The sequence below is a fragment of the Zeus faber genome (genome assembly GCF_960531495.2).
Source record: "Zeus faber genome assembly, chromosome: 17".
Lineage (NCBI taxonomy): Eukaryota > Metazoa > Chordata > Actinopteri > Zeiformes > Zeidae > Zeus > Zeus faber.
This window is the reverse complement of record NC_137204.1, coordinates 8800621-8826571: the sequence shown is the minus strand read 5'-3', so window position 1 is coordinate 8826571 and position 25951 is coordinate 8800621. Positions and strand designations below refer to the sequence as shown.

General features: G+C 42.9%; 1 protein-coding gene across 1 annotated transcript; it reads left to right on the top strand.

Moving 5' to 3' along the window:
* Positions 1–1209: 1209 nt before the first annotated feature.
* On the top strand, positions 1210–23881 carry LOC307243365 (synaptic vesicle glycoprotein 2C-like; the record flags this gene model as incomplete). Its single annotated transcript, XM_080018158.1, has 12 exons — positions 1210–1810; positions 7831–8011; positions 9154–9305; positions 14203–14336; positions 14521–14610; positions 14709–14819; positions 14929–15017; positions 15701–15865; positions 19763–19896; positions 22314–22517; positions 23358–23517; positions 23698–23881. 12 exons carry the CDS (start codon positions 1210–1212, stop codon positions 23879–23881), a joined length of 2205 nt encoding a protein of 734 aa, XP_079874284.1.
* Positions 23882–25951: the final 2070 nt, after the last annotated feature.

The window sequence follows — 25951 nt, the reverse complement described above, 5'->3', positions numbered from 1 at the left end:
ACCTATTCTACCTTTCTTCTCATAATTATGCTATACACATAGCTTTAGAATTCTGCTATGTGTATAGCATAATTGTGTGACCTCACCTTGTTTGGTCATGTCTATTCGCAACAGAACTACCTAAATCAATAAAAAGGGCGACTTGAAATTCAAAGGGTGTTCTAAGAAGAGCATGTCATTCCTACTATATACATATTCATGGTGGTAAAAGAGCATACAGCTTAGTTTGATTGGCGGGACCTTATTGTCACGGAGACCAGGATGGATGGAAAACCCCCTTTTCCAGCTCATTTCATGGATGCATTGCACCAAAATATCCCATGAGTGATGTAAACTGCTCTATAACCTCAGTGGGGTTTTCTGACAAAATCACTTCTCATGGTACAGAATATCACAGCATGGGGAGGATGGATGAGTGAAATGACAAACGCCCATCTGCTGTAATCTATTAAGGCTTTTAACCCTCATAAGACTTCAGACTACATTTCTGCATCTCGTCCAAGATGTTGTGTTAGGGTTTGATGGAATGGTGAGGTCCAGGTTTCAGTGTCTCCTTGACGCCTATACACTGCTCATCAGCGTTTGCTCTGTGCTGGAGACGAGAGGGTAGCGGAGCCTGACGACGTGACAGATCTTTTGGAAAGGTCACGCCAGTGTCGCGGTAGTGACGTTCTCGGAGGCGTCAGTCATATAGGCTGACATGTAGTCCGAGCCTGGAAGGACGGGCGGAGAGGGGGAAAGGGAGGGAGAACCTTCGGAACACATGGTCAGAGTATTTATAGACATAGCTTGGAAGATGGAATGAAAACACCCCACTCATTTTCATGGGTTCGTTTAGTTGAATGGTTTTGGAGTCAAAACAGGCCAATAAGTAATTTCTACCTCATTAAGGAAAATGTCCAAGTCAAATAATCTCTCAAATTAATTTAATGTAACTGTACATTTTAAACTGTCTTTTTCTTTATTTTTTCCACAGCAGCTGATCGCCTGTGCTGAGACAGCACCGATGACTTGTCCACCTAGAGGTCAGCTGTCTTCTTGATCTCTATTTACATCCATCTGGCACAAAGAACATTACCTACTCATTTAGGTCCTGGCAACTGATTGTTATTGACACTGACTGTATCTAGCACTGAAAGATCGCTGCCACATATTTAGAATCGTAACGAATAACGAGATCTCGTCTTCAAATCTGTCCGTACGTCAACCATGGATGAAGTCCACGACAACAGGACTTCCTTGGTCAGGGGAGCCAAGGACATCGCCAAAGAAGCCAAGCGGCAAGCCGCCAAGAAGGTCAGCAAGGCCGCGGACCGCGCCTCAAACGAGTATTCGACCCATCACAACTACGGGCGCTTCCAGAACGAGGACGAAGAGGAAGAAAACCGAAATGCTGACGCCCGACGAGATAGTGGCGGCGCCGGCGCCGACGAGGACGACGGGGCCTCCAGCGACGCCACGGAGGGACACGACGATGAAGATGAGATCTATGAGGGGGAATACCAAGGGGTTCCCGCCTACGTTTATGGAAAGAAGGGGGACGGGCAAATGGCGCTGGCCAAACCGGCATCGGAAAGCCTCAAGGGTCGCAAAGAGCTGGAGAACGAACGGCAGGTGGACGAGGAGGAACTGGCCCAGCAGTACGAGCTGATCATGCAGGAGTGCGGCCACGGGAGGTTTCAATGGCAGCTGTTCTTCGTGCTCGGCCTGGCGCTCATGTCGGACGGCGTTGAAGTGTTTGTCGTGGGTTTCGTCCTGCCCAGTGCCGAAACGGACATGTGTGTACCCAACTCTGCTGCTGGATGGTTAGGTAAGCCCCGTTTGTTACCACAAGGCATGCGTACGGGCTTTTACACAAACATGCGACAAATTAGGTCTTTAACAGTTAGTTAGGTCTAAGTGTCTTTGCAGTTTATATGTATGTGGAGTTATATCTAGAAGCAAACCTCCTTTTTATTCTATACATTGTATTTTATTGATTTGCACCATGCGTGCCTGAGATTTGCTGATTGGGTGCTGCTCAAATCCCAATGCTATACTTTCATCAACACTCATTTGATGCATACAGTATGCACTGTACATTTTACATTCTCTCAAATGAGGACCCAAGCCCACTCTCCACTGGACAATGAATAAGTATAATAATATTAAAATAATGATATAATAACAATAACATCAATGGTAACAATAAGAACAATAATAATGGTAATAGTAATAATAATAATAATTGTTGGAATAATAATATTAATAATATTAATTGTAGTGCAGAAACACTCCATAATAATTCCAATATAAAATAGTAAATAAAATAAATAACATAAAAATATATATATTACATTACATATTATTGTTCATTATTCATATTATGTGTCAATCAGTGAACCTAAGTTATGTCTCCTTTTAGGTTGTTGTTACTTTGGCAGCTGAGTTGTAGGAGTAGGCATGGGGCCCAGTGGTGGGCACCAAAGTGTAATGTCTTTGTTAGAGCTGCCAGTAGGTTGTCATGGCTCCAGGTATTTCGAAACATGTGTAGGAGGTGTGTTATGCTAGATGGATCTTTCCAAACAAAGGGGAGTTTATGTGTGTGTGTGTGTGATTGTGTGTGTGTGTGTGTGTGTGTGTGTGTGTGTGTGTGTGTGTGTGTGTGTGTGTGTGTGTGTGTGTGTGTGTGTGTGTGTGTGTGTGTGTGTGTATGAGTGTGTGTGTGGGTCACTGATGTCTACAAATGGTGGTCTCCATGTTCTTCTGTTTTTTTTTGTGGGTTTATTTCCCCCACACCCCCACAAAAACAACAGAGATGGAAGATGACTATCTTGGAATGCAACCAATGTATTGGATTTTATTTTATTTTTTTACATCTCAGAAATGTAGAGAGCACGATGAGAAAGACCTCAACCAGAGTTCACATGCACATCCTATGGAAAAGCTGTACGGAAACTATGTGGAAAAAGATCATTTCTGGGCCTTCTAGGTGAACAGCTGTTGGAACCATGAGGGAAGTGAAGAAAGAGGATCATATCAGATTGGATGAGAAAATACTGAGATTACTCTGCTCTATCTTATATTGGATAACAACAACGAAATGTGTTGATTTGGTTGTTATTCCCTGGTATTGGTACCAATAAGGATCTTTCTCATCGATACCTTGTCGTATAGCGAATTCACAAAACACATTTAAATGGCCTGTCTGAATAATGCAGTAAACCAGCTGTTTATAATGATAGTCTTCTCCTAACCAATCAGAACAGATTATATATAAAAAGAAAAAAAATTCAACATCCAATACAATACCTCTTCTTTCCTTGTCCCCTCATGCTATCCCTCTCCCTCTGTATGTACCGATACGGCCCAAGCGACGTGGCGGTATCGCCGCTGACTTAATCTCTGCAGCATTGTTCTTTATTACTGCAGTTAAACCACGGTAGGCTGGCTCACGTACATCAGAGGAAAGCAAGAGAAACCGAGATGGAGGGGTAGAGCGGGGGTACTCTTCCATACACTTTCCATTAGCACTTTGTATCAATGCCTTTATCGCTCTTTGGCCGTCCAAAAAATTCTGCAAAGTTAAAGTTAAAGTTATTCGCCACAGTTGGGCTGATAAATAGGCCTTTGCTGGAGCTTGAGCTCCGGATAATTAAAATGTCCAGGCAAGACAAAGCCACACATCCCTTAACCACCCTCCCCCCTGCTCCCCCTGCCTCTTTCTGTTAACTTAGTACGTTTTATTCTCCCACACAAAGTCTACAGTAAGTCAAGGATGATTCTATCAGTGATGTCTTTTTATGAGAAAGAAAGTATTAATTGTTCACGGTTCTTGCAAGATCTTAGCTCTGGGTTGCGCTCATATAGAAATCCATAAAATTGACTCAAAATACCGGGGAAAACGGTTTCTTTCTGAAACTGGAGGTTCCACCTATGCCGGTCGATAATGGAATCTATGTAGCTATCAACATTGTAACTGAAGAAATATCCAGATCCATTGTAATAGGATAACGATAACGACGGAAAGCCAGCCAACATCAACACAGAATTTATTATTGAACTCTTTGTCTTTGTTGGGCGTAAAGAAACATGAGGAAACAGCTAGAGCTGGGGGAATCCTATCAAAACTCTTTAATGCCATTGATACCCTTCACCTCTACCTAATCTAAATCCAAGGAAAGATCTGCCAATAATCTGAAGAGCAAGCCATCAGTAGCTAGGGTTGGCGAGTCTAAGTATTTATTAAGCAAATTCTTTATAGCTATAGAAGCATTATGTAGAAATATTTGCCTTTGTACTGTTGCTAATAAGCCACATTAGTTATGATGTTTCAAGCAGGGCTTGTGTATGCCTTTTTTTCTTAACAATTTCTCATCATATTTCCAGTCCCTTTCACTAAGAAAAGTGCGCCACAAATTTTAAGCACCCCACCATGTAAAACAAATCAGTGGTAGTGGTTGCTGTCAGTCATATGTCATCCCCGGGGTAATTCTCCTATCGTAAGTAATCCTGAACCTGTCAGAATGTTCTGAATGCTCTGCTTGAGGAATCAGTCGACAGATTCCGGTGAAAATGGTCTGTATGCCATGTCTTTCCTTTCATCTGCCGGTTGTCCCCTCCGCGTGGAGAGAAAATAGAGCAGAAAGGTGTCAAGGGGGAATTACACTTACACATAAGAGCCACTGTAATTATCAAAGTGAGAAAAATAATGCAGCTGCCAGAGGACCATTTGAGACAACCTGTTATCTCAAGAAATATTCTGCGGGATTGCATCTGTCTATGTGTCCACAGACCATGACACAGTTTTTACAAAATGCTTTGAACGGCTATCACATTGCCTCCTAAGGATGGTCGGATGCGAGTGAGGTGGATAAACGTCATGCATGATTCTTTAAACATATAATTTAGTTGAACACCTCAACAAAGAACAAACAACCAAGCCAATTATTTTTAAGTTCAATGTGTATCACAAATACACTTCATGGCATACCATATCAATCTTAGAATATACCATTTAAAAATGGGTTGGCCTGACATAGTTCTGAGTAGGTTTTATTCTAACAATACTGAAAGAAAGATGTATATACAACTTGAAAAACATCTTTCAAAAACTATACATTGATTATGGTCTATCCGAAGGCGGCTTGCTGGGTCCTCAGTTATTTTCTGTGTACATGCCTTCATTGGGTAATATTATTCACCATGACGAATCTTCATTTCCATAGCTTTACCGATGATACACAACTGTATATATTTGCACAGAAAAGGTTCTAAAACCTAAGAGCTAAAAAACCCTCACTGTATATCTGATATAAATGAATGGATGTGCAGTATTTCATTGACAGTTAAATACAGACAAGACTGCCAGTGCCATAGTGGCACCCTTGCTGTCATGAAATTAAGTCCATTAAATCCTTTTAATTTGCTGACCAACTGCTGTTTATACCAGACCTCCAAAAGCAGAATTGACAAAGGTTCAATCCTTACAAAATGCAGCTGCTAGGGCCCTAATAATTGAAATACAAATTCCACCTGTTTTACGCTGGTTTCTGATAACTACGAGAATAGATTTTTAAGTCCTGCTCGCGGTCATTGATTTTCTTCTTTTGTATTTTTTTCTTAACAAGAGCATATTGTTGCTTTTTTGAACTCTTTGGGTATTGGGTGAATCATTGAGATGCCTATCACTAAGGCAGAATCACATGATGTATCTTATTTTACACTTTATTTCCGATTCATGGCATTGCTCTTAACTTGCCTTGTTTACATGTACAGTATTATACCCCATGTATGACGTCACGGTCTATTTATCACGTGCTATACGATATGTAATCTTGAGCCATGTGGAAGGGGTGAGCTCTGAACTCGGGTTGAACCCTATAGGAATCAAAAATCCAATTGCCTCCTTTGCAAACGGCACCTTTTCAATGCACCATCAGTCCCTCCCCTCCCCCTTACTACCGTTATAAAACCAACATGTAGGGAGTCATAAAGTAAATGAGCTGATGGCAGCAGACACTATCTCCTCCGGGGCTCGGGTTCACATGTGTTATTTGTCCCGACGGCGTACAAAGGATGTCACCGGTTTTTGTACACAGTGGTACTTTTAATATTCTATTTGGTTTTTGTGATAGCCCGAGTAGGGTTTCTTCTACACAGCGCCGCCTTTAAAGGGGCTCCTCTGCGGTAGCTGAGCAGAGATAGACTCCGGCAGTTGTCACCTATAATGAATCACCGGCTCTCAGCATCATGTCTGCACAACTTGATAAGACTCACTATCTTTAGCATATCTATCCCATCGCTTGAAACACATTGAGGGGGATATAGAAGAAAAAAAAATCGAAGGGCTACCTGCCTACTCTCCACATTCTGTCCTGCTCCCGCTGCCTAGTCAAACAATCGCTTCTCTCCCTCAGCACACATTAGCATTTTTATTAGCATGCCGGGTGTAAAGCATATTATTTACTGTCCTGGCACTCTTTACCCTCCACCTCCCCCAAGCGAACTGTCGCTTTTTTTTTCTGCATTATCAAGAGAAATGACCCTGACTTCCAGTGGACCAGAGCCAAAGCCTTGGCTGTGAAAGCTTTGTTCTGAGTTTCACCGCTGCGCTTTTCCCCCCCTTTACTCCGGTTTATAGAACGTCATTTGAAAAAGAGAGACCGGAAAAAACTTTGGACGGTTGAAAATGATTTCAATCAGAAATATCACGTGTCATCAGAGATGCCATTGTTTGTCATGATAATGGTGAGATCATCGACTTTGAAGAGCCTGTGCGTTTATTATTTTCACTTTAATAATAATAACGCTTTAAGAAATGAATGTGCACACTATCGTACCCAGTGCTCAATTAGTGATGCAAGGCCGTGGACGATTCGTTCGCAGCCAACAAATCTTACAAAAGGCTCGGGAGTCTCGAGTCACTCCCCCAAAAGCGTCGCTCGTTTACGACTCGGTAACTGCAGGCAGAACTGAGGCTCGAATGTCAAATGAAAAGAACGAAAAGTCGCCAGTCACACATGCACATCAAGCCCCCGCCAACAGAATATAAGAGCTGAAGATTAAATTAATGTGGAAAGAAAGTTGAAGGCACAATTCATTTTTAATGTGACTCATTTACAGTCTTTATTCTTCCTGAATGCTTAATTTTGACGCTATTAAATGATTCTTGTGAGAATTCCATTCACAGCTCAGAGCCGAACCAACTCTTCTGACTTGTTACACAGACTCAATCAAATGAACGAGTTGCACAATTGAACAAATCTTTTTGCAGAGTCACTCGTAAAGAGCCGAATCGCCAGGACGAGCCATAGTTTTCATCAGTGTACGAAATACTAATTTTGGCATCTCTGTGCATCCCTTTTGTAAATATCCCAGTAAATAGGTCAATTAAGGTCAAGGAAGTTACTTGGGACCATCGCCTTCTCAATAGTTCAATAGTATCACCCATGGCAACTGAGTTATTGCCACTTCAACTCTGCACAAAAGCAATTCTAAGGGGTTATTTTTTTTGTTTTACCAGATACTGTAGTCATACAACTGAGATGCTATAAATTGCTTAGCTATTCTGAGCCCTGGAGAAGTGTGCAGTTGTGCTGTGGCTTCAAAGCCCCCCATGTGTTTGTACAATGTCTACTTGACCCGCTCAGTTTTCTGCCAAAAAGCTGGGCAATAAGAGCTCCATTTCGGTCTTTACTTGGATTCCAGCTGCACAAGTGGATCAACAGTATGTGTTTCTCTCTTTCTCAATTGTTCACTCACTTGTATTTTCCTTTGCCTCTCTCTCTCTCTCTCTCTCTCTCTCTCTCTCTCTCTCTCTCTCTCTCTCTCTCCCTCTCTTCCCAACAGGGAGCATTGTGTACCTGGGGATGATGTTTGGAGCCTTTTTTTGGGGGGGTCTGTCGGACAAGCTGGGCCGTAAGCAGTGTCTGCTGATCGCCATGTCCTTCAATGGCTTCTTCGCCTTCCTCTCGTCGTTCGTCCAGGGCTACAGCATGTTCCTCTTATGCCGCATGGTCTCCGGTTTTGGGCGAGTTCACTTTCACTACTCCATTCTATTCTGTTACACCTAGCTACCCCTCCCCCATTGCCTCACAACATCAGCGCTCCCAAATTCTTTCAGCTCAATTAAAATGTTTGGAACACACTTCTCCGTTGAGACACGGCAGTAGCCCCTCTCTCGCTGCGAGGTCAAGAGACATGACTACCTCCGAGGGCTGTTTCCCCTAAGCGACAGTGGGCTGCACCGCCGAGGACTCCTCTCACAGTTTGCTGCTTTACTTTATTTTGCGAAGAATGACAGATAAAGTGCAAATGTTTGCATCTTTATTAATGCATTTACCTCATGGTCATTCAAAGCAGCTTACAATGATTAGAGTGATCCTCAGCAAGATTAGACATATCCACAATCAATCCAGATTTCTGTACGATTACCTAAATATTATATATTGCCATCATGGATACTCGATTATGATGAGGCTAGAGGACGTCTGTAATATTAGAATATACTATATGGACTTCTACTGACTTGGAAACTCGACATTACTCCAATTAGATACACCATTACCATCTGCCTCCAATTTGGCTGTTTGATTTGGGCGATTGAATTATTGAATGAATTTGAATTCAATGAGACAGGTTTGAATGCGAAGATATACAGTAACTGCAGTTATCATAAGTGAAAATGCGTAAGTAAACCAACAAGTAGGACATCGTCATCCTTTTAGCAGCATCCCTACTCCGTAATCGTGGGCGGTGTCAGGGTGTAGTCGACTCTCCATCCGTCTCCAGGAGATATAGGATGTCCAAGCTGCCTGGTGGTTATGTACCTGTCTGGCTTGACAACTTCTAAATAATGGTATATCCCAAAATCAGTCATGTCAGGCCAACGCTAGAGAATTGATTTATTAAAAAATAAATAAATACGCAGTTTGGGCGGGGGGGCGGAGAATGAAGGGTATCAGTCAAAATTGGAAAAGAGTCAGGGTCAGCAGATGGTCATGTGAGAAAAGGGAGTGTCAAAAGATGACCACCATTTTCTCACAGCCTGAATACTTCTCGGTAGAGAGGTAAACTATCTGCTGGCAGTTACAATGATCTGTTGAATTTCCTAGTCAGTCTGCATTAACCTGAACGCATATAATCAATCAGTCGAATGTTTTGCTTTTCCAGGATTGGGGGAGCGGTGCCGATCGTGTTCTCCTACTTTGCTGAGGTTTTGGCTCGGGAGAAGAGAGGGGAGCACCTGAGCTGGCTGTGTATGTTTTGGATGATAGGAGGGATCTACGCCTCCGCCATGGCCTGGGCCATCATCCCACACTATGGTGAGTGGCCGCTGCACCCTGCTTGCCACACTGGTTACCACTCCTGATAGTTACACCATGACGAGTGCAATGGGTGCATGTGCGTATAAAGGTCCAATGCGGTGACTGAAAAACCGCATTTTGTGGCCCTGGCCCTACAGTCACTCTACAATTGCTACTTATTTCTAGAGAATGTTGAGCTGCACGGCAGCTTTTTTTTTGCTTATTATTATGATGGCCTACAATAGTTCTCTATTCTGGCTGGATCCAATGAGCTAGTGCAGCCTTGCAATTCTGATCTTGCAACATAAGAGCTATTGTCTGTTATATTAGTTGAGATAAGATAATATGAGGTTTGATACCATGACAAAATAGACTTGCAAATTGTAATTTGTAATTTTGTAATTTGCTTAAGACAAAAACATCTGCTCAACAATGTAATGTCATATAATATAATGACTGCGGGCTGCATAGCATTAAGGATTTCATACTGTATGGCCCACAGAGCAACTACTAACCAGCTACCAGCCAAGTGTCCAAAAATCATACAAAAGGTTTTAATAACATTCTTTAACCAATATGATAAAGAAAATCATAATTAAAGGCTTAATTTAAGTAACAATATCAGTAAAATAAATACAATAAAATGTTTATAATTATTATTATTATTATTATTATTATTATGAGGGGTCCAGCCTGCAGCCCTATTTTGATTGTTCGGCAATTTTTCTCAAAATTTTTCGGACTAAAACTATCTGAAACAGAAGAACGGCAGAAGCTACGGCACGGTTGACCTTTCGTTTGAACCACGAAGAAATCGCAAAGATCTCGAGGGTCAACAACTCGATCCCAAAAGGAGTAGGAATGAATGAAAAACCAACCGATTTGACCCAAAAGTATCCAGGTGGTTGCAAATCACCGACACGCCAAACTACCAGGAACAGAACAATGACAGATGCTACGAACACGGTTTAGGCCTAAAAGTATCGCAAACACGACAATCACAGAACTGGTTGAGGTCTCGTTGGAACTGGAACGTTTGACACGTGTCGTCCAAGTTTGATTCACACCGATATACTGTACATTTGTATCAGGAATTATTGATAAACCTTTACAAAGTCACCGAAACTTCAAAAACATTGGCGTTACATTGAGAGCACAGTCACTATGTGACATCATAAACTAATGGCATATAAATCCAAGGTCTCTGGTCGTAAAAATCGAGAAATCGTAGCTTGTGCAACACTGCACAGAATCCGGAGAACTGTAATTTGTATCTAACACTAATAAACTGGACCGCGTGTATTGCTGCCTGCTGCTATATTTATTATTAGGATTATTTTTGTTGTTGTTATGATTTCATTTTTTAAATTGTATTCATTAATATATTTGTATATTATCTTTTTTTGGATCAATCTTGATTTCTCCATCATCTAGTGTACCCACGGGCCACATGGCTGGCCGCCGCTGGTCTAATGCATCGCCTGAAACATTTCCCCATTAGTCCAGGACCAGGGGCTTTATACATTTATCAGCAACGTATAATCAGCATATCTGTCCACCCACCCGTATTTTACCCTTATTTCCGGCTGTCCTCCCGGTTGTTTATTTTCCTGTAAAATAAACTAAATTTCCTGTGTCCTTCTAAATTTTAATCTTTCTAAAAAAAAAAAAGGTTGGTGGCGCCGCCCATCTACATGAGCTCTTGTGCCTCCCCACTCCCCGTTTCTCTAAACAATACCAGGAGCAACAGTGTGTTTTTATTGTAGATGTATTAATTGTAATTGAATGAAACCAAAGAAAACACTGCTCCTCACTGCTAACGGTGTGCCACTGGGACGGGATATTTCCCTTATTTTCAAATCCCAATGTTGACAGGTATGATAATCAGTAAAGAGAGAACAAGCTTTTTGCAATTTAATAAATGAATTGCGGGTTTAGTAAAAGCTGAACGACGAGAAAGAAAATAAAGGATAGAAAAAAAAGGGGGCGAGCTGAGGCGAGTGCGATTCGGCACAAAATGAGCGAATTGAAACCAATTTCGTGTGAATTAAGAGTGGATGTGTGTAGAGCGGCAGAGAAGGAAGTACAAGGGGAGGTGGTGCGTGTGATTTATGCAGAACGGGAGTCAAAAGGTAAAGGAACACAATGGAGAATCCCGGGGAGGCGGGGGAAGGACGACGGTAGAGAAAGAAGGAGAGAAAGGGTGCACTAGAGAGGTAAATAGTAGCTGAAAGGCACCAAGAACGGAACAACAGAATGGGAGGGAGAGGGAGAGATCTGCAGAGGGGCTGTTACAGAACCTACGCAAGGCAACACAAAGAGCTCCACGAAGCGGGTTTCTCGTGTTCAAATTTTGCTTTTTGAAATTGTCCCATTGTAATCTCGTGCAGGCGCCCCAAAAAAATGGCATTGCATTTAATGAGTTGGAGTTCAGACACATGGCCGTTAGCTTCAAAATTATTTTAATTTGTCACTTTTTGGCGGCGATTGAGAATATACAAAATTATACATTCCTCCGAGGTAATCATTTTTAAATCCCCCGCTCAATGCTTCCTCCGACCATATTTCCAATTGCAATTTTTTTTTATTGTGGGTTAGGGTTAGGGTTAGGGTTAGGGTTAGGGTTATTGTGTTATTGGGTTATTAGGTATTGTGTCAATATATGCGCAATACACTTAGTACTCTGGTTCCTGTTTATGGTGATTTCTTTATTTTTTATGTTTCTATATATTTTATATTGTTTATCGTGTGTACTTGATATGCTCTCTAGTTTCTGCTGTCCCCTTTTTGCTGCTGGAACGATGAAAATTTCCCCGTTGTGGGACTAATAAAGGTTTATCTTGTCTTATCTTATCTTATCTGTGATTTTGCTGTCCCCTTGTGGATTAGCCATTTATGAAAGAGTTGCGTAAGGTCAGGTACTGTACATGCGAGTGTTTGGTACCTTGCGCAGGGAATATAACCCGTCTGCCTGGTAACCAGAGCAGACCAGTATGAGCGGTATTACAATTTTGATGGAATTAGATCTGGTCTTTTGAGATTTGTAATCGCTTAATAATCGATTTATAATCACATTGCCCAGTTGGAAAGCCATTTTATAAATGGGGAAATCCCATTTGAACCATCTTGTTTTGTTTCCACTATGTACTTAGTATTGTTTATGTAACACCCCAATGCACGATAAGCAGTATGTATATACGCCTGGATTAGTCGATTCATTTATTTGCGCAGGTAAAGGTGTCGTCCGTGCTTTGATGTAACAGTGGTTCTGGGGGCAGCGGTTTCACTGTTTGGCCGTGAATTGTGAACTGTGATTATCGATGAGTAAATATTTGGTACAAAAGATCTTGTTTGGACCATATCAAGTACGCTCTCTGTCCTTCTGTGCGTGGGCTGTCAATGGAGGAGTGCCGGAGAATCAAAGCCAACAAAATCTCAAACAAATGGACTAAACCCTGAATTAAAATATGTTTTCTTTTTCAGGCCAATGTCCCTTCGTAAGTTAGTGGAGGGGTCCTCTAAGGGGGCCCTGGACCCCAGATTGGGCACCATGATGCTAGGTGCTGGCCTACTTAGGTCCATAATCGAGGTCAAATTATTATGTGCTCGTATTTTAACACATCTTCTTTTTATCCAAGATGCGGCGTGTGTGTAATAGGTTCCGCAGCTCTGCTCTTTTCATCGACTGGTGAGCGGCGACTGAATGATGGTGTGTGTGTGTCTGTGTGTGTGTGTGTGTGTGTGTGTGTGTGTGTGTGTGTGTGTGTGTGTGTGTGTGTGTGTGTGTGTGTGTGTGTGTGTGTGTGAGAAAGAGAGAGAGTTAAATTTAGTTGTGTATTAAGAAACACCAGGCAGAGGAGAATAGGGTCTCTTGATAGCAATTGTACCACCACAACTGCTGTCTATCATGTACTAATTAAGTAGTATTACTCAATACTTATGTCAAGGCTGTTATGAGTTTTTATGTTTGTGTGTGTGTGTGTGTGTGTGTATGTGTGTGTGTGTGTGTGTGTGTGTGTCTTTTACTATACTTGGTCTCCGAATTGACTGTTTTTTTGGTTTAGAAGTGCACCAGAAACATTGGTTCTCACATACTGTCTATTTACTTGGACTTCACTTTCATACCAGCACAAGCATGTGTGTGTGTGTGTGTGTGTGTGTGTGCGTGCGTGCGTGTGTGCGTGTGTGTGCTCGTTGCTTACTTTCTTTACAGCCAGGACATAAATCTTGCTGAGTGTCTGAACCAGTCAGCCATCCCCTCCAGTCCATTATATCTGTAATCCTTCTAATGAGGTTTGCACTGGTACAAAACATTGCAGCTGAACAGCCTGCGAACACATACACACACACACACACACATCCATGCACACACCCGCATCTGGGCAACAATTCTGAATATCCCACAATCTGACTCTGTATAACCCTCAAATAGACTCCAGTGTATTGTTCTAATACAAATAGTGTGGAGTTTTTTTTATCCAGTGTATAGATCTTTGTTGTAATTATCGAAGAAAAAAACACACACACACACACACACACACACACACACACACACACACACACACACACACACACACACACACACACACACACACACACACACACACACACACACACACACACTTCTACTTTCTACTTTAATGAGGTAATAATAATTGGAAATACCTATTATTATTATTACAATAATAATAATAATAATAATAATATATATTTTTTTGTGTTTGTGTGTTTACTTTTTTAATCATGGGATAATGTTTATACAAGCTATGACCAAGCCTTGATTTTATGGCTTACTACAGTGTATGTTGATTTTTACATTTTTGTGTCCATGTTTTCTGTGTATCTTTTGTGTGTGTGTGTGTGTGTGTGTGTGTGTGTGTGCGTGTCTTGGTGCGGTGGGATGTTTTTTCTTCAGGCTGGAGTTTCAGCATGGGTTCCGCCTACCAGTTCCACAGCTGGCGCGTGTTTGTGGTGGTCTGCGCTCTACCATGTGTCTCCGCAGTGGTGGCCCTCACTTTCATGCCCGAGAGCCCACGCTTCTTCCTCGAGGTAGAAGGGATAGCTCATCTATTTTAATTCATATACAGTATACATATATCGTATATACTGTATATGTGTGTGTGTGTGTGTGTGTGTGTGTGTGTGTGTGTGTGTGTGTGTGTGTGTGTGTGTGTGTGTGTGTGTGTGTGTGTCTGTGCGTCGGCATGTAACGACTAACCTCCTCTATCACCAGATGGGTAAACACGACGAGGCCTGGATGGTGCTCAAACACATCCACGACACCAACATGCGTGCCCGCGGGGAGCCGGAGAGAGTGTTCACGGTGGGTACATACACCCATACACTCTGCACCTGCATCTTTTTCCGCGGCTGCAGCTGCAGCGGATTGAGGCCGTGCACTCCCCGTGTCGCCCCCTGCAGGTGAACAGGATCAAGATCCCCAAACAGCTGGACGAGCTGGTGGAAATGCCGAATGAGTCTGTGAACCCGGTCACCAAGGTCCTCTACAGGATCAAGGCGGAGCTCAGAGGGGTACATCATGGGATTTGAATGATACAGTGAATATTTTCCCACTAGTTTTGTTAGTATTGTAGGTGGGGAATAGTCATTGGCACTAAAACTTCTATCCCCTCCACAATAGATCTGGTTAACCTTCATGAGATGCTTCAGTTACCCTGTGAAGGACAACACCATTAAACTGGCTGCGGTCTGGTTCACGCTCTCTTTTGGGTGAGAATATTTGTCTACAACTAATTATTCCCCAGTTTTGCTTATTTCCTCTTAATTTCTTATTTTTCTGAACCTCTGTACCTATGCGCCTCTTCCTTTATCCTCTGCACAATTGTTGCTACACCCTTGTATAGTAGGTGTACTCCAGCTTTGCTTCTTGTCTTCATGCTGGATTTTGCCATCTCTTACAGTATATAGTATATTACAGAAATATACAAGTATATACAATTACAACATTACATATACTGTATCTCTATATATTAGTTATATTTACAATTATGATGATAAATAAACCATCGACATTGCAAATCAACACATACTTGGTTTGTATTTTGTATACACAATATAACTACATTTACAGTAAAACTTTTTTTCAGCTACCACTTGTGCCCAATGTTGCAACATTTCCATAAATACGAACTAAAATAATAATTATAATAACAATTTTAAAAAATACTTAAATGCATTCTTTAGAGGCCTCCTACAACAATTTCTGAAAAGTGAAAACAAAAATCCCACATTTACATCTATTTTTGGGCTCTGCGGGTTCAAACTTCTTTGAGACTCCCATTTCAGCCGCAGTTAATTATTTGTCTCGTCTTGTGTCTTGTTTCTCTTCTGTTCAGACACTTATTGCACATATGCATACTGTAAATTGATATGAATTCCTCTGCTCTATCCAGGTATTATGGGCTGTCCGTATGGTTTCCCGACGTCATCAAACACCTCCAGGCCGATGAGTACGCCTCCCGGGTCAAGATCCACAGCAACGAACGCATCGAGGACTTCACCTTCAATTTCACCCTGGAAAACCAGATCCACAGGAACGGAGCCTTTGTAAATGACAGGTGAACCTATTCTGAGCGACCTAAGAACCTCCAGTGTCACAGCAGCTCGCATTAAAAGGGCAATAATAATAATAATAATAACATAATAATTATTATTATAGAAATTAGCAATATGCAATAAACCTGAGGATCAATGAGAATTGGCAATATATAGTAAAGCGAAGGATGACTTTGAAGATATAAACAGGGAATGTACAATAAACAATAAAAATAAACCAAAGTATAAGCTATAAAAAACAAAAACAATAAAATAAGCCTAGAAATCAGCAAAAAGCTGAAACAAATGTATATCCTGAACATATCAGGATATAAATATAATATACAGTATAAATCTATGAATGAATAATAGAAATTTGGCCAATATACAATACCCTAATGATCACCAATGAATATAATCTAGAAACCAAAATAAGAATTCGGCAATATACAATAACCAAAGCTAATCTAACCTTAAAATGTACAATAAAATACATCTACCGATGAGCAACCAACAATGAAATCTGGCAATATACAATAAACCTAATGCTTACCAATAAATCATAGAACTATAGCCTAAGAAATTGACATAAAAATCAGTTTGCGGAAGATACATAAGACACATGTTTTTGTTTTGGATTTTGGGAGCGGACGGGTATGAGCAGTGATTTAAACCGTCTGGGATGGTTCTGGACATTAATATCTAAATGTGCTTAGTGGTGTGGTCTCAGTGCAGGACAGATGGATTGTTTGTCATTCGCACAAACAACAAACCGCTGCGCCTGATATGAATCGCTTTCATTTCTCGAACTACCAGGAAATGAAAAACCTTCTTTGCTCTTTCTGCTCTCTGGCTCTTGATGAATGTACAGTATCTATAGAGAGAGATGATAAAGAGGGAGCGGGACGTCAATATGCTCTCTATGTTCTTTACCTTTCCCTTCCCCAGACGTGAACATAGTTCCATTACCAGATTAAATCAAATCTAATAACTCAGTGTAAATCAACCATGGCTTCCCTGTGAGATTAGGCCAGAAAACATCTGTCATAGTGCACAAATATCACCAAATGACCAAACTAAATGAGGCGGTAGCTTGCAGAGCAGTTCTGTCAGACAAATGGACGCTGCCACACGCTTCCACTGCCTTACTGGGCTCTACTCTTCTGTCCAATTCGAGCTCATCACTCCTATATTTATAACTCACTCAGTATATGTCTATGTTTACCTCGCCAGGAGTGATGGTAAATGGAATGAATTTTATATAGCGCTTCTTCTCCGTTCACACACACATTCATGGCAGCGACAACCATGCAAGGTGCACACCAGCTCATCGAGAGCACTTTAGGGTTCAGTGTCTTGCTCAAGGACACGCTGCCAGAAGAAATGGGGGATCGAACCAGGAACCCTCTGATTACTGGACGACCCGCTCTACCTCCTGCACCAACATCGCCCGCCACTGTGATGACAAACAAACAATGCAAAATGAATAAAGAGCATTTAAAATGACATCTAAGAGTTGTCTGTCAGAAATAACTTTTCTTGGCAAATTTGGCAAATGTATATGTATATTTTTGAGTTTGCTAGGGTATATATACACAAATTCTGTGGCTGCTGCTGATAATTTTTAATTATCATTTGACCTTTTGCTGCATTCACATGGAACACAGTGGACACGAGACGGCAAATCGGAAGTCATGCCAGTGGACGACAGCATGACGCAGACCGGCAGAGAACACCTGCAATGGCACACAGCATTTGCCGCGCAATGTTAAAATATTTATCTTTTTTCCGTCCTCCGCGACAGAATTACAGCCGGATGTTACGTAGGCGAGGAACAGACTACTGTTCATGTTTGCTGCGGCTGCCGGAGTTTTGAAGTCGGACCCTATAGATCCAGTTTTCTCTGGAATGTCAGACTTAAATGGCTTAAAAAGAACTGTGGATTGATTCAAGATTCAAGAGGTTTATTCGTCACATACATATACATACTTTCTTACATATATGCAGTGAAATGTCAATGCAACGCTCCCGGTGATAACACACAACATGTTCGAGACTGAACACAGTAGCTACCTAAGAATTTCTACTTGACCAACTAACTGATTCCTAAAACGTAATGCAGTAAGTCGAATACTATAGAATAAAATAAAAATATATAGAATAAAATAAAATTTAATTTAATAAGAACTCAAGGGTAATGCAGGGTGGGGGTACAAAATAGATAAAGGGAATAGGCTTATGTATATGGGTTAGGCTATTTATGTATATACAGATATGTGCATTAAAGTGGCATGTGAATGAAGTGAGGTAGTGTTGTGAGATATACAGCACAGTATACAACAGTACGGCGCAGCAATACGGTGACACCGAACAACCCAGAACAGTGACACAGTATGCGGTACAGTATGCTACATACAGTACAGAAGGTAGTGGAGCCTATGTGTGTGGCTCAGTGAGGACCCCTGGTGAGGTCAGCATTGACAGTTCTTATGGCTTGCGAGAAAAAACTTTGTCTCAGTCTCTCTGTTCTTGCTATTTGAATGTGGAGGCGCTTGCCTGACCGCAGCAGCTGGAACAGTCCGTTGTTGGGGTGGTGAGGATCCTTCATGATCCTGCAGGCTCTGCTACTACACCTCATGGTGTATAAGTCCTGCAGGGAGGGGAGGGTAGTTCCAGTGGTACGTTCAGCTGAACGCACCACCCTCTGCAGGGCCAGCCTGTCCTGAGCAGTACAGTTCCCAAACCAGGCAGTGGTGTTGCCTGTCAGGATGCTCTCCACTGCTCCAGAGTAGGACTTGTGGATCCTCACCGAGACCCGGAATTTCCTCAGCTGCCTGAGGTGGTAAAGACGCTGCCTCCCCTTTCTCACCAGAGTGTCTGTTTGTAAAGTCCATGTTAAGTCCTCTGTGATGTGGACTCCTAGGTACTTGAAGCTGCTCACCCTGTCGACAGAAGTCCCATCAATCACCGAGGGCGCGTGCGTCCTCGGTTGTAATCCACGCTTAAAGTCCACAATCAGCTCCTTAGTTTTGCTGACGTTCATGTGGAGGCTGTTGTCCTGGCACCAGAGTGACAGGTCAGCCACCTCCTCGTGGTAGGCCTTGTCATCGCCGTCTGTGATCAGACCAACGACAACAGTGTCGTCAGCAAACTAGATGATGGTGTTGGAGCTGGACCTGGCCACACAGTCATGTGTGTACAGGGAGTACAGTAGGGGGCTGAGGACGCAGCCCTGGGGGGGATCCTGTGTTCAGAGTGAGAGAGCTGGACATGTGCTTTCCCACCCTAACCACCTGGGGCCGGGCTGAGAGGAAGTCCAGGATCCAGGCACACAGTGGAGTGTTCAGTCCTAGCTCCCACAGCTTGACAGCCAGTCTGGTGGGGACTATGGTATTGAAAGCTGAACTATAATCCATGAACAGCAATCTCACATAGGCCCCCTTCCGGCCATCCAGGTGCGTGAGCGTGTTCTGCTGGTACGCGAACTGCAACAGGTCCAGATATAAAAGTTTTTTGTTTTTTTTATCAATTGGTGTAGTGGTGGTGCGGTGGGTCCAGTTATAAAGGTCGGCCCCAGGTTATTACTTGTATAATAATAATAATAATAATAATAATAATAATAATAATAATAATATAAGAAATACATATGAATAATTAATAATAAAAGAAGGGCTATCTATTGCCAGGGGAAACCATGCGATCGGCCATTGATCACTCAGTTAACAGATCATTGATCACTACGAGGAAACTGATCTCTACAGATGCGCTCTCTCTCGAAGCATCTTAATATATTTTATAGGAGTCTGTACATCACCATAGCAACATTTCATCACGTCTATGCCGTTTGTCGTATCAACACTTTTCTTTCTTGCGTGTTTCAACATTTCACCTTCAGTTTCTTTATTATTTATTATTTCCAGGTTCATCGGCATGAAGTTCAAGGCGGTCGCCTTTGTCGACTCCTCTTTCCAGAACTGTTACTTTGAAGACGTCTCCTCCGTGGGAACCTACTTCAAAAACTGCAGCTTTGTAGATTCCTTTTTTTACAACACAGGTTGGTTTAGTCTAATCTATCTACAGTATCTATCCATCTATCTATCTATCTATCTATCTATCTATCTATCTATCTATCTATCTATCTATCTATCTATCTTTCTATCTATCTATTGCATTTATTAAAAATAAATACTGTAAATGCGAGATGACTAGAAATAATCATTTCTCTTTTCTGACACTGAGATATAAGTTACCTTAGTAGATTCAGGTAGGTTCCTGTTCTTTGCTCAGATGTGGTCTTAGTAAGGTCACAACAAGGTTTGCATTTCATAAACGTGCCATATCAATTTGTTCTTATTATAGTCGTTTTGATATACTGTTGTATTCTATGGATATATAAATATGCTGTAAAAGTGCAAGCCAATCATACCTGGGCAGACAAAAACAGGGACAAAAGGTAGGACGCAAGGTTTTTAAATGTTCCCATAGAATTTCAGCTGATTCAGACCTTCTGGGAGCGCAGGTTTCAGAATAACTGCCTGCAGCATTTAGGAAACAGCTGAACATGAAAAGATTGAGGGCACGTCAAGTTGTGGGTAATGCCTCGTGAGAAAACAAAAATCTCTTTGCCCCGAGCAGTGCGTGCGTCTCTATGGAGCATTTAACACAGTGAAGACGGCAGAGAGAGGGAATGCAAAGGTGATAAAGTAAAATTAGCAATGTAGGAAGTGTAGAGTAGTTCTTTTTATTTTATTATTTTCTAAACCTGCGCTGTCAGCACGCTGGGCATACAACACAGAGTATTTGTATGCCATTACATCTAGGACAGAGTTAGTCTGCAAGTGGAGTTTATCTTCTCAACCTGCAATGCAACTCTTTATTCATTCTTTAATCATCAAGATCTGTTTGTGATAACTCTGTCCTGTGGACGACCTGTAGGATGACAAGAGCACAGTTTATTGTTACACAGAACCAACACCAACCCCCCTCTTTGGAGAATGATCTCACCATGTTTTCGTCTAGAAACAACTAATCACTACTCCAAGAGGTGGAGAATCACCACGGGTGAGGCAAATAAGCGTAGAACCAGACAACATGTACATGTACATGTACAAAATATACATAGAAACAGATGATATTTATACACAAAACAGGAGAACTGGACTCTGTGTGTGTGTGTGTGTGTGTGTGTGTGTGTGTGTGTGTGTGTGTGTGTGTGTGTGTGTGTGTGTGTGTGTGTGTGTGTGTGTGTGTGTGTGTTGTCCAAATTTGTTCTGGAGTATGAAGGCTGAGTTATAACGGGGCGCCCCCAATCAGCAGAAAAGACCCCCGGGCCACCCCTGAGTCTCGCAGCTGCATAGACACTCCACGACTGCAAGAAAGTTCCAAGCACCATGCCCTGCAACCACAGAAGACACCAAACCTCCAGAGAAGCCGGAAGCCCGCGGGGAAACACACACGCATGGCCCCAAGGAGTATAAACCACTCCCAGAGAGTGCGAGGAGATCCTGCATGCCTAAAGCGTACACATACAACCCACCCCCACATGCAGGTATAAGACGCATCGCACGGACAATCGGCCCAGAGCCAGGTCCCACCAAGACCCCACGCAAAGGTGGGGCCCGCCGTACCACAAGCAGCCAGCGCCCACACATGTAGCAGAGGGTGCAAGACCCCCGGACGTCCGCCCCCCGCCAATGCCCGTAGACACCCAGATGTGGCCCCTCCACCACGGCCGGCATCCAAGGCACCCACCACAGAGAAGCCACGCAGCGGGAGCAAGTAAGACAGCTGCCTCTCGCACCACAACCCACACGCATGATGGCGAGCAGCCTCCAAGGGGCCCTGGAAACCACCCGGCACCAGGGGCAAGCCGCAAGGACCTGAACCCACCCAGCAGGGGTCCACCCAGCCGCCCCCCCGGCGATCACACCCCCACACCAACCCACCCCAATTCTCAATGTATGCTGTTGGTACTGTAATTGCAGTTAAAATTGCGGGGTGTGGTTGTGCGAGTCTTCCAGGCATGTCGAACCCGAATCACTCGCGCCCCTCCCTCCTTCCCCTACCACCACGCGGGCCCCACCTGGGACCCGACCGTGCCCCAGCACCACCCCCATACCACCACGCACACAACCCACAGCGACCAGCCACAGGTACAGAGACCGCAGAACAGGTGACGGCTGACGGCCCCCCACCCACAGTCACAGACGAATAGCCAAACAGGTGCAAGGACGGGAGTCACCCCCGAGAGGAAGACCACATAGGGAGTCCACACCGAGCACATCCAGTCCGGGGCCCAGGGCCAGACGGAACACCCAACCAACCACACTGGTCGCAGAAAGACATGCAAGCCCCACCCCCCCAGAGTGCAGAGTAGTTCATTTGCGTCTTTGTTGTGAATCCTATTCCATTATTGATCCCGTGATAAACCACTTTTGACACATCCACTGCTCCTGTCCCTCCACTTTGCAGATATCAACGACTCCAAGCTCATGAATTCCAAGGTGATCAACAGCTCCTTCCACCACAACAAGACGGGCTGCCAGATGACGTTTGATGACGATTACAGCGCCTACTGGGTCTACTTTGTGAATTTCCTGGGCACGCTCGCCGTGTTGCCCGGCAACATCGTCTCCGCCCTGCTCATGGACAAGATCGGGCGACTGAGCATGTTAGGTATGAAGAGATGCTCTTTTCGGGGACGAGCTAGGCTGATGTGCTCTGTGACCACCAGGTATACGTTTCTCATGATGGGTTGCCGCAACAAAGTGTTTGAGGAGATTAGATCTAAGATTAGAGATAATCATAGTTTAGTCAAAGTGGTTCCGTTTTTCTGTTTATCTCCATTCCAGACTCCTTGGTGAAAAAAACTCAGGGTTGAGTCTGTCCCGCATTTTCCGTTAAGGAGCTTCATTATATTGGCCCTTCCACCACAAAGTGAAGTAGTTTTAAAGTTAACCCCAGTTTAAAGTTAGTTAGTTGGTTTACAGTAAAAACATTTAACCTAGGTTAATGTTACACTCTAAACGAGGTTTAGGGTTTGGTGCAACAGGATAAACCGGGATTTACGTTTAACTGGGTTCCAGTTTACATTTACATTTACATTTAGTCATTTAGCCGACGCTTTTATCCAAAGCGACTTACAAGGGAGAATAACATTCAAGCTACATTGCGACAGAGATTAGTGTAACAGCAACATTAGTGTAACAATAAATACTGCAAGGTAGTGCTAAGTAATTGTAGGTTAGGACAGGAGGTACTCACTGAAGAGCTGGGTCTTCAAGTGCTTCTTAAAGACAGAGAGGGAGGTCCCTGCTCTGGTCATTTTTAGCTCGTTCGGAACTACAAATGAGAATAGCCTGGATTGCCGTGGCTGTATGGCCGGCAGAGCCAGGCGACGCTCATTTGACGTTTATTTTGAGTTCATTTTGAGTTTAAAATGTAATCCTTGGTGGAACGTTCCGTAAATGTATCTGGTGTACACGGTGTTAATCTTAATCTCACCTCCGCCTGCAGGAGGCTCCATGGTGCTCTCTGGCATCAGCTGCTTCTTCCTGTGGTTTGGCACCAGCGAGTCCATGATGATCTTCATGCTCTGCCTCTACAACGGACTCAGCATCTCCGCGTGGAACTCCCTGGACGTCGTCACAGCTGAGCTCTACCCCACAGACAGGAGGTGCGTGTGCTGTGGAGAGACTTTCAGTGATTTAGAACATGACTTACAGACAACACAAGTTAATCTCTATACTTTGGTCACATTATTGATACAATTTTGGATTTGATAGCATCAACACATTTTCACAGATCCACTAATAATAATAAATTCACTCATAATATCGTCCGTCTTTGGTTTCAGGGGCACTGGCTTTGGCTTCTGCAATGCCATGTGTAAACTGGCGGCTGTTCTGGGAAACCTGATTTTCGGCTCCCTGGTGGGCATCACCAAGGCCTTACCCATCCTGCTGGCATCCGCGGTGCTGGTGGGTGGGGGCCTGGTCGGGCTCCGGCTGCCTGACACCCGGGCCAATGTTCTGATGTAAAGTAAACCAACGCACCATGTACTGTATGTTGTTTTAATTTGGCATTTGCTCAATTTAGTCAACAATAATATACAGTATACTGTATTTTATTGTTGCCTTGGTGCTTTCAAAAATATATTTTATTATTATTATTATTATTATTATTATTATTATTATTATTATTATTATTATTATATACGTTTATATGTTAAGCTTATTGCTGTTGGTAGAGCCCGTAGGATAACAATGTACTAGGCAAGCTAATGGGCAGTGCGACGGGCAAAAGTTGAGGAATTGATTCGATATGTTTTGGAAATGCTTATTACCCGCTTACTCTTTCTTTTATACTGCTGTTGACATGAGGTCCCTACGTGATAATATTACAAACATTGATTGACTGACAACAACAGGCCATGCGTCACAGTGTCATACAAGTCTTGTGTTTGTTTTGAAATGTAAGGCTATGAATTGGCTATTAAGGCTATTCTTAACATTAAGTCCTTGAATATATTGACCGGTTGCTGGAACTCTGGTGGTTAAGATTCGGATGGAAATTCAGGTCAAAAAATGACTGTTGCGTGTCAATACCTTAGTGTCCTCAATTAGCTTTACGACATATACCAGCCATGAACACATGTATTGAAGCTTTATAAATTTTACCAGCTTTTGGCAGAATCTTAATTACTCTACTTTTAGTTTTGAAGCACAGTGTGGCGTTTGGTTATTTATTAATTTGTGAATAATTGATATCAATATGCAAGTACATTTATATGTCAGTGGTTGATTTATCCCTGCATCTGTGTGGTGTCCCCTCTCGGCTGTCCCCGTGTGAGAGCAGAGCATGCGGGTGTGTGCGTGATAAAACATTTAAAAAAGAACCTTGAACACATAATGCTCCTGCTGGTGACAAAGCCTTTTGCACTTGGTCTGACTCCAAGAAACGCCATAGGAAATAAATGATTCCTCTGTAATGCAACCACAAAAGCGCAGCAGCAGCAGCAGCAGCAGCAGCAGCAGCAGCAGCAGCAGCAGCAGCAGCAGCAGCAGCAGCAGCAGCAGCAGCAGAAGTTGTGTCTTAAGCCTGATTCACACCGAATCCGACAGACGACAAACGACAAACCGACGCTATTAACGTTAATGTTGGATGTCACCATATTCACTATCAATAAATCTCTATTTATATAGTTGATTCATGCATATATCTTTTTTTTTTTTTTTTTTTTGGCACTTTGCAAACATTATATACTTTAAAGGGAATTTTTAACTCTCATTCACAGAAAAATGGTAGATGTCCCGCTGATCAAACTTGTTGTTCTGGAAATAAAACGAGCCTTCCCTGTTTTCCTTACGACACATTACTTAGACACAGCTCATCCGACAGAGACTACGGCGGTGGGGATGATCTGACTGTCGGATGCGATTACGGATTTGGTGTGAAGCATGCTCAAACACCCTATGTCGTGTGTTTTCCGCTTTGAATTGGAGGCTTCGCGCTCGCCGTCGAGGGCCTTGCTTTCCGTCGCTACCTGATCTCCGTCAGGAACCATTTAAACTGCATGAGACCTCTGGGCTTCTTCAGAAGAAAATAAACATCCCGCTGCCCCTCCGTGTTTTTCCCCTGTTTGCCCCTTGTGCTCTTATCTTTATCCCCTCCTTACTTTCCTGCTGACCTTAACAGTGTGGACCATACTGTATTGTAAAAAAAAAAAGGCCTTTTCTCAGATGTTTGTGCCTCTCCATCAAACCTGTCTTTTCCTTCTTCAAACCGTGACTGGTAGCTTTGCTCATTTGCTGTGTGTGCGTGTGTGTGCTTGTGTCTGCGTGCATAACTCTGTGTGTGTGTGTGTGTGTGTGTGTGTGTGTGTGTGTGTGTGTGTGTGTGTGTGTGTGTGTGTGTGCGTGTGTGTGTGATCAGGCAGAGTTAATACCTACGAGATTCGGTAGCTGATTCACCATCTCATCTTGTTAACTCGTTAATTGTGTCTTTGGAGTGTTTCATTTTTTTGAATTTTAAACGCATTCAGTGCGATGAAACTACAAGCCAAGCTTACCCGGTTTGAATGAAACCTACTCGGTGTTATCAGCGCTTCG